The sequence below is a fragment of the Scomber scombrus genome, chromosome 11, assembly GCF_963691925.1.
Source record: "Scomber scombrus chromosome 11, fScoSco1.1, whole genome shotgun sequence".
Classification (NCBI taxonomy): domain Eukaryota; kingdom Metazoa; phylum Chordata; class Actinopteri; order Scombriformes; family Scombridae; genus Scomber; species Scomber scombrus.
This window is the reverse complement of record NC_084980.1, coordinates 7,170,707-7,180,373: the sequence shown is the minus strand read 5'-3', so window position 1 is coordinate 7,180,373 and position 9,667 is coordinate 7,170,707. Positions and strand designations below refer to the sequence as shown.

Sequence of the window (9,667 nt, the reverse complement as noted above, 5' to 3'; positions counted from 1 at the left end):
TTGTGACATTCCACAATATCAATGGAGAAAGAACTAGAAATACCATCTTGATGTTATATGCCTCCACCAACAAGTGAAGTTGCAGTTTGTATCCATATCTGTCAAGACTTATATTTGTACAGAAGAAATTTAATATAAAAAGGTATTAAATGTATTTTCTTTTTATGTGTTCACATGCTTGGCAAATAAAGCAGATTCTGATAGAACACAGTTGACACAACACATTTCCAACCTGGCAGCTTACAAACTCTAAACAATCACCACAGTTTAAAGGCGGACACCCAAGAGTAGCAACACCAATTCAGTATTGCAACCAAGTGTGAAATATGGTCAAAATCTCCCCTTCTGCTCCTGAGTTATGGTGTTGAATAATAGCTAGAAAAGTATTTTTGCCGAACATTATGATGTCATGGTGAAATTGACCTTTGACCATTTAAATATAAAATGCCGTGACCACCAAATTCTAATCAGTTCATCTTTGAGTGGACAAAATTGATGTAATGAAATTTCCTCTGCTCTGAGTATTCATGAGATATTGCATTCATGAGAATGGGACGGACAGACAGTCAACCCAAAAAAATAATGCCTCTTGCCATAGCTATCACCGGCGGACAGGCATAAAAATCAAACATTACACTCAAAATAAGATTTGAAAAAAAATGCAGTGTCAGCTGTGTGTCCTTGGAGGGTTTTCTATTTGACTTCATGATCACAAATTTGAGATTGTGTTGCTCTGCTCATTTGAAAAGCTGAACCTCAAAGAAAAGAAGAGACCGAGTATAAATGTTCCACCAGCAGCCCCTAGTGGCCAAATTTCTCCTTACAAGTACATCCAATGGAACAAATGTAATTAGAACTACTGTAAATGACTCAATAGCTGACATTGCCATACTTAAAATATTATCAATTAATTCTGCACACAAATAAAGAATATTTTCTTTTTTATTATTTTTCATCTAATTATATGGGGGGAGGCATTAAAAGATTACAAATTTATTTTTCACTCAATAATGTCACTGAAGAGTTTCCGCTTCTTGGACTCGCCAGTCTGGATTTCCTGCCAGTGAGCTCGTCTTTGGATGAAGTGTGAGAGAGCAAATTTGGCCCAAACGTGGCGCGCAAACTGATCTGACCTCAGCTGGTTTTCGCTCGGCACTGGAGAGGAAGGAGAGATGGAAGTCATGATCATTTGAGAAAAAATATGCAAAAAAAAAAGGGGGTAAAAAAACCTCTCGCCACCGTTTAAAAGAAATCTTAGACTGAGTTCAGATTACCTAGTTCCTGTGCGATGCTTTGCCTCTGATTGACTGAAGCACTGTTCCATATGGCTTCCACGACCCGACTGCCTAACCTGGAGCAGGCCATTTGAACATATTGACCCTGTGAAGACAGATGGTAAGATGAACAAAGAGGGATGATGCATGAAAAGAAAATTCATAGGAGTAATGACAAATAAAAACAACAAGAAACTGTTACACTCTATGTCTGATAATGTTCAACTTGTGTTCAATCTAGACCTCAGTAGCTGTTCTGGAGCTTTCAATCATATCACGCAATCTTCCTCAGCAGATGAAGTTGACTTGATTATGGATTTCATATGTTATTATAGAAGCGTGGACCTTAATCTCAACTTTTCAAGACAAACAATAACAAGAAGTCCTTCGAGTGCTTAGAAAAACAGAACAATTACATGACAGGTAGGCATCGTGTGTGATAGGATCGAAAGCTCTACCGCAGCTACTAAGCTGACTTTGTGATAAGATTATTTTATCAACTACAAGGACACCTTTAGAGTAGAAGTCTGTTGCAGTACCTTAAATTTCTATATGTGGCTTCTGCCGGCTGAGGGATAAATACTTAAGTTTCAATATCACTCTAATACCTCTGCAAAAAAAAACCTCAATTGTTCCAGCAGCAGCAGCAGCAGCTTCAATCAGGACCGCAGTCTGTCTTTTCTGTCATTAATGGTTCAGTGGACTGATCCATTAATGTGAAATCCAATCACTTGAAAAGTAGTAATAGCAGAGCTCAACACATCTTAAAGCAGTGTCCTGAGGTTGAAATGAAGTGAACTGAAATTGAACTGTGGACTAACGAGCAGCAAATACATTGTGTGTCCTTGAGGTTAATAGTGTGTCGAATTCACATTGTTCACAAATAGACTTGTCTTCTAACAGTATTGATGGCATAACTTATATTACTCTGATGTTTCTGTTGTTTTTACTTTGTTATTGTTACATGTTACATTTGTCTTTGATTGAGCTGCGCCAAAGAGAAATTTCTGTTACTATGTGACAGACAATAAAGTTTCTTAAATCTTGAATAAGACCTGTCACGATAACTACTTTTGTTGGACTATATATTGTCTCAGAAATAATCGTGATAAACGATATTATTGTCATTTGAGTTATTTACCTTTAATTACATATAAGCGTCACCACTCGCTTCTGCAGTCTCCACTCAGGATGTGCATAGTGAGGAGTGGAGGACACTACTTGCTTAGCCAATGTGACATGAATAGCCTCTTAGCTGCTAATGTGAAGTGCGGCAAATTTTGAGGTAAAAAAAGGTGATAGTCGATAATATAATTTTTGTGGCAGGCATTGCCTTCTTCTTCCCTGCCTTTACAGGCACATTGCTGCATTTTTTGCAGCATTGCCCCCTGATGATCAGTGGTACACTGTGAAACCACTGACAGAAACAAAACAGGTACTCACCTTTACCTTGAATTTACAAGGCTGGTTGTATTTTTGTTTTTGTCACTGAATTCCATTAAAAGAACAAAACAATGTGTCAGACTGTTGTTGTAAAGTTAGGGTAAATAAAGAAACAGCTGAGCATTGTAGTTCTTAGCAAACATTAGTGAAACAGGAGTAATTAGATCTATTTTCAGCTGTGGAATTGGTGCACAAATTGGTATTTACAGCAGCAGCAGCAGCAGGAATGTTGTCTAACAGTGTGGTTCAAAGCTCAGCCTTTTACCACATAGACAGCACTTGTTTTTCATGGGATTTGTTGTCATTCTCTTTGTTTGAACCTGATGCAACGATTACTTAACTGGCAAATACTGTTTCTAAGTCGTTAGAGCACTAAATGTCTATCGTTTTTAGTTATTGAAGTTTTCATGTTGGATGCACATCTTGAATGAGAAGGTGTTTCCAAACTTTTGACTGCTACTGTATAACACTGTGGAACTGCCCCTGTGCTCATACCTCCAGCCTCTTGAGGATCTTGCCTCTGCCCTTGTCGCTGGATGTGGTGATGAGGGCCTGGAGGACGTGGCTGCCCGAGGGGTCGGAGGCCAGCGTCAGAAGGTCAGCGGGGGTCAGAGAGCGCAGACTGTTGAGGAGGAGAGAGCGCTCCTTGAACCTGGCCAGCGCCTGCACCAGCCGGGAGCCGTGGTAACAGATGGAGGACAGCGGGACCTGGAAGTGATCGAGACTGTGTCACACTATGTCTCCTGCATCTTTTCAACATACGTGTAGTTTGCTGTCATTTGCAGCGCAGCTTTCTGCTAATTAAGCTGAAATGTGAGGATAAATGATTTGATAAGTTGTCTCTCAGCTGTTTACCTGCATGTCTATGCCGCCCTCTGCTGTGTCAGAGTGGTAATACACCTCGTAGGTGAGCAGGGACATGAAGAGAGGAAGGCAGCTGGTGTGTCGAGAGCCGGGCTCCGCGCAGTGGAAAGCCTGAGAAAACACAACAACACGAAGTCCATAAACTACGCATTAAGCAGTTTTATCGTTGTTTGTCAGCCATGTTCGGTATCAGTCGTAAAGACGGAGAATTAAACTGAAATGACGGTTTCAGTTATGTTGATTTAAGGCTTACACCCAGGAGGCACTTCATCATGTCATCCTGTTTCTCTTGACTCTCTGCACAGCTCTCTGCCATCTGCACGATCACACCCATGTGACCCGACGCCAGGATGGCCTCAGCACCTTCGAGTAGCTCGTCGAACAAATTCAGGAACTGTGAAGAGAAGAAGGGAGAAAAATGGAATCCCTCCATTCAATCTCAATAAGAAACCAAGACGTTCCTCTTCAAAGTTCCACCTACCATTGTATATTTGGCCGAAGCGGCGATGAGCCTCTGTATGGGGAAGTTGGCGATCCGATGGAGGGCTAGGTCGACCAGCTGACCCTTGAGGTGGTTCTTGTAGAGGTCGCGCAGCAGAGACTTATGGGATAGCTGTATGATGGTCTCAGTGAGGTGACTGGAGGCCTGGTCCTTGAGAAAAACCAGAAGTGGACTGAAAAGGAAGAGAGAACAAACCCCAGTGTTATTTCATGCTGTTTAAATCTTCGCTCTAGCGTCTCATTGCAGGATATGAGAGTGAAATGAAACTAGAGTCGACCCTGACCTTACTCCAGGAGCAGAGCTGCGACTCGTCAGATACTCGGTGATGCGTTTCAGGAGCTGTTTACAGAGTTTGGGCCTTTTTCTGTGACACACGGTCAGCATGGTCTGGAACACTGCACTGGCCACTGAATCAGTGACACTTACTAGAAGAGGAAAGAGACACAAGCCAAGAGAAAACATTTTATACTCTGCCCATTGTGTGTGCGTTTTGTTTAATTTTCTTGCTATGCACACACACACACACACACACACACACACACACAGAACAGCAGAAATACATATTTATACAACTGACTGATGCAGGATGATAGGTAAATATGAGAATTGACAATTCAAACAGATCATAAAAAGTTAAAGACTTTGGCTTAAATGTGTTAATTTACTACTGAAGCACAGGAAGGAAGTTAGAACTGTTTTTGAGACATGTGTATGCAGCTTTTCTCTCCAGATAGTATTTTATTTTGTGTGTCTGTGTTAATATATCAAATGTCACTTTGCAGAAAAACCTCTGAGATACTGTAGCTCTATGTTGTGTGCATTTGCCGCAAGGCTGTTTATCGACTATTATCATTTTGTTTTGCCATTCAAAGTGCGAGCTTGAGGTTTATCATAGAAATTCGGAACACAATACAGAGGGTTCTGTTCTAAAAGAGCTGCCCTTGAGCATTTCCCTTTTGCCTTTCCGCTGAGTTCTCGCTGGCATTGAATGCGATTGATGCGATTGAGTGTTCATCCAATTCCAACAACAATGTCAGAGCAGTCAGTCGATTACATGAAGGACGACTCAGCCGTTTGTTCTTTTTGAAAATATATATAAAAATATATAAATTCAGTCCGGAAAAATAAACTAAAAAACTCAAATGAAAATGGTTGAGCTCAGAAAACTAAACTGAACATATGAATGAATTCCTGAAATAATGGAACTAAAGTGACCATAAAAGTCGTTCGCTGGCAACAACAATCAACTAAAGACAGATAAACAGATATTTTAACTTATTAACAACCATTCACATACAAAAACAGATACGAATAAATGTATTTTTTAAGTTAACAGAAAAAGCCAAGGTTACTACCTTTATTTTGAAATACTAGACTGTTCCCTGAATAATAAACTTTATATAAATACATTTATATAATAAATAAATAAATAATTTTTTTATAACTACGCAGGATTTTCTTAAATAAAAAACAATGTATAGACTAAAATAATCCTTCTCAGTCATCACTTATGAGTGACTACAAGAGTGTGGCAGTGTACTTATGTGGAGACACTCTGCTTGTACTTTATTCTTGTGTTTTTATTTATGCTTTAGAACGTAACCGCCTTGAAAAAAATCTGAAAATTATGTTTTATTTATCTGACCACCTCTTCTGTCTCTTTTTTCAGCTTACTCTAGTCGAAACGGGACGAGGGGCAAAGTTTAAATCTTTTCTGTGTGTACAAACACCACAAGACAACTAATCTTTCCTCACGTGACAACTTAGACGAGGGTACGTGTGATGGGTTTTGACGTAAAATGACTCACAGTTAACGTTGTCCATCAAGGTCTCTGTGAGGTTTTTCAGCTCGTACCAAAACGACGTGGGAATCTCAAAGTCTGTCAGCTGAGGAGTGACGTTGCGTTCTTTTAGACCTTGAAAGAAAAAAGAAAGAAAGAGAGGAAACATGACATGGGTGCAAGTGTAAAGTGGATAGAGCCTTTTGTGTGTGTGTGTGTGTGTGTGTGTACCTGGACGGGTTTCAGTGCGTGGGGGTCCGAGACAGCCTGCCAGCAAGTGTAAAAGAGTGCGGACCACGTGTGAGCCGTGAGCGTGTTTGATGAAGTCTTCATTGTTTTCTCTCACTACCTGACTTAAAGACAACACCTGGGTCTCCAGCACTCCAGCACTCTCCTCCTCTTCTTCTTCTGATGCCTCCTTCTGTGGTGATCCTAAAAAGTACGGAAGCAAAGAGTCTCACCAACCAAATACAACTGAAGAAAACCTCACGTTACTAAGTGGTGAGAAGTGAGATAAACGTACCCATCAACCTGGACGCCTGTCTGATGGCACTCTCCACTACGTGGCCACCGCACCGGTCACAAGAAACATCCTTCAACTCTGAACCTGATTCTCCACCCAGTTCAGTCAGCACCTCCCCCACCTGCTCAAGACTGGAAAGCGGGAGCAGGCGCTGCAGAGTGATGCTTCCTGTCTGGTCCATCGCCACCAGGCTCGCTTTACCTTTCACTTCTGAGAGGACGTTCTCCACAAACATCTCTACAAAGAGCCAATCGAAAGTAAGCATTAGATACTTTGACAGGGTCGGATACACACATGTACACATATTTCCTTATATATACATGGTTATTTATCCCCAAAAGGACCAAGGGTCATAAAGTTTATACATAAAATGGTCCACCAGTTATATTTCAGGTTGTTATATTTCAGGTAAAATGATGCAATAATGCTGCAATAAGCTGAATCATGTCAAATCAGTGTATGGATAACAAGACAAGGAGAAGTCATAAATATTTCATTGAAGCCGGGGATTGTTACATCTGAATGGCTGCATCAGTGAAAACCCAGGTGATGTGTCATCATTAAAACAAAGGCTCTACATAGCTGAAGTACAACTTGTCAAAGCAATTTAGGAAAGCTTTTCAATATTTAAACCTCTTTTTGGACTTTCAAACAAACACTCTGCTGAGACTTGACAGCGCTGAGAGCTCTGACTCAGTGAGGACTAAAAAATGCAGGTTGAAGTAAAAAATAAATGCACAGATTCAGTAACTAGTAGGGCTGAGTATTATTAGACATATTGTGATGCTAGCGCAAATACCTGACTTTCTATACCAGTACTAAAACATAGGAAAACCTTTATTTATCACCTTATTATCAAGAACATAAGTGTGATTTTTCGAGCCTGACTGATATATTGGTCAGCTGATATTATCAGCTGATACTGGCCTTTCACATCGGTGCCGATATTTTTAATGTAGTGCTTTAAATTATATAGGCAGCATTTTATGTATATTTGATCCTTTTTCTTAATTCAAGTTCAATAGTTAATTGTCCTGTGTGTGTCTGTGTGTGTGTGTTTTTTTTTAATTATTGTTAATTATAAGGATTAAATTCCCAGTAAAGTTTACTGTTTCAGTGCACTGATGTTATTTTATACAATACAATTTTTTATTAAACTATAAAATATCATGGCCTCCTTTACATATCCTTGTCACAAGTGTTTGATAATCACATTTGAGTGATATTTGCAAAAAAACTGTGTGTTTATGTATTATTCTAGCTGATTATTGGCCAATATATCAATATCAGGAATATTTTACTCCCTTATATCAGCATCTTCAACAAAATCGGCCCTGGTGATTTTCTACCTTTTTTTATTAATTAAAAGACTATCACTCTCAACTGTTAAATATTGTTTAAACACAAGCACCTGTGGATCAACTTAACCTAAATAACATACAAAAGTATGTCTTAAAATCACTGTAAAAATGTAAAAGTTAAAGTAAAGAAAACCCAGAACAAATCTGAACAAGTTTTTCCCAGTACTTTCATTTGGAATTACAAATATATTGAGGTTGAACATAAAGCCCAAATAAAAAGGTTAAAGGTACGATCAAAGGGCATTTTAACTTTTTTTTCACTAACTGTTATTACTCAATGTCATATGCTCTGAACACGCACTTTCTTACAGAAGTTTTTAACTGCTATATTTATTTATTGTTTCTAATTCATAATTTATTATTGTGTGGAATATGTCTGAATGAACGTGTTGAGGACGTGTTTTTAACTTGAGGCACCTTACAAAAGTACCAATCCAAAATTGAATTGTATGCTTTTTAATGATACAATGACAACACAGGCATTCTGATTCTGATTCTTTACATTCAATGAAATTTCCCCACACTTGGGCCCAGGAAGGGATGTGATGTTTGTTTGTGATGTGACTAATAAATACATACTGATCAGAGGTTGTGAGCTGAAGTCAAAGTCAATGTTTATTAGTCAAATGATTAGATGGGGTGGGATATGGGGAAGACAGTGTTTGTAAAATTTCATGAACTGGTGTTTTGTAGTTCATGTCCATTGAATTTTGTCATTAATTTAACTGATTGTTCCACCTGCCTGCCGAGGGACTACGGGTGGAAAATAGCAATTTAGCTAAAACCTGGTACAATGCATCTCTCCTCACCACATTTGTGATTTTCATACTTCATCAAACATCACATTATTGATGTCAGGAGATAGACTTTTGTTTTCTTTCTCTCCATATCCTGCTGTATTATAACATGGATTCTTATAGTAATGGTGTAATGTGACTTTCTGTTGCACGCTCCAAATTCATGCCCCTGACTTCATTCCTAAACCTGACTGCTCAGATCTTGTGAAATAAAATCTCACCTCTCTCCTGATCATCTGCAAAACCTTCACTGAGTCTCTCCCCGACTCTGCGGAAATAGCCAACACTCATAGCATCCAGACGCTTCCTGCCATCTTTTCCCTTTTCTCCTTCTTCTCCTCCTCTCCTCTTCTTCTCTCCTCCTAGGCCATCGTCATCGGGGTGCCTCCTCTTATTTTCTCCCCCTTTCCCTGGTTTCCTCTCCTCCGTTTTGGACAACATGACTGGTAACCTCACAACATGCAGGTTACCAGCAGGTGTTTGTTTGAGGGGTGTGTACCTAAATCTTCAGGCTGAAACAGAAAGAATAGAGACATCATGAAGTAATAGCTGGAATGTAGTGTTCAACTCCATAACACTTTGCCAGATTGAAAACAATGACAGAACTGTGCTTGTATTAGAGGAAACACTTGTCCTGGGATCAATACATTGTAGTAGATATGCAAGGCTACTAAAATCAATATTGTTTGAGTAGCTAGGTATGGATTTATTGTGTTTTTTTATCTGCCCGGTCTACCTAGGTCAGGTTAAGGAATGCCGAACTCACACATGGATAATAATTCAGAAAATATCCTGTATCATGTTTAATAAAGTCAATGTAGTGGCCGAAAAACCGGCTAAACATTACATTTGAATATTGTGTGAATGGAGTTTGGCTGAAGGCGACCTGTAGCCCTCTATGCTAACACTATCAACACCACAACTATCTCAGTGTTTATTGGAACAGGTTGACATCTTGACAAATTCATATCGAACACATGGAGGTGGTATTTAGCTGGCAAAATATGAGTCGACAAAAACACAAGTTGTAAAAGGCAACAATGTTGTTTAACTCACGTGTTGTTCACGTAGACCTAACAGAGGCGACGTGTGTTTGACGCGTGGTGATGACGTGGAGGGGCG

General features: G+C 39.5%; 1 protein-coding gene across 2 annotated transcripts; it reads right to left on the bottom strand.

The window, feature by feature from the left end:
* Positions 1-242: 242 nt before the first annotated feature.
* Positions 243-9,667, bottom strand: LOC133990526 (nucleolar protein 9). 2 transcript variants are annotated; one of them, XM_062428868.1, is made up of 12 exons: positions 9,602-9,667; positions 8,767-9,057; positions 6,388-6,624; positions 6,096-6,296; positions 5,892-5,999; positions 4,367-4,508; positions 4,063-4,255; positions 3,835-3,975; positions 3,573-3,692; positions 3,213-3,425; positions 1,275-1,380; positions 243-1,155 (listed from the first exon to the last, which is right to left on the bottom strand). In XM_062428868.1, the coding sequence occupies exons 2-12, from the start codon at positions 8,984-8,986 to the stop codon at positions 1,001-1,003; spliced, it is 1,836 nt and encodes a 611-aa protein (XP_062284852.1). In that variant the 5' UTR covers positions 8,987-9,057; positions 9,602-9,667; the 3' UTR covers positions 243-1,000. The 2 variants fall into 2 exon arrangements, with proteins under 2 accessions (XP_062284852.1, XP_062284851.1); XM_062428867.1 differs by lacking the exon at positions 9,602-9,667 and adding an exon at positions 9,393-9,409.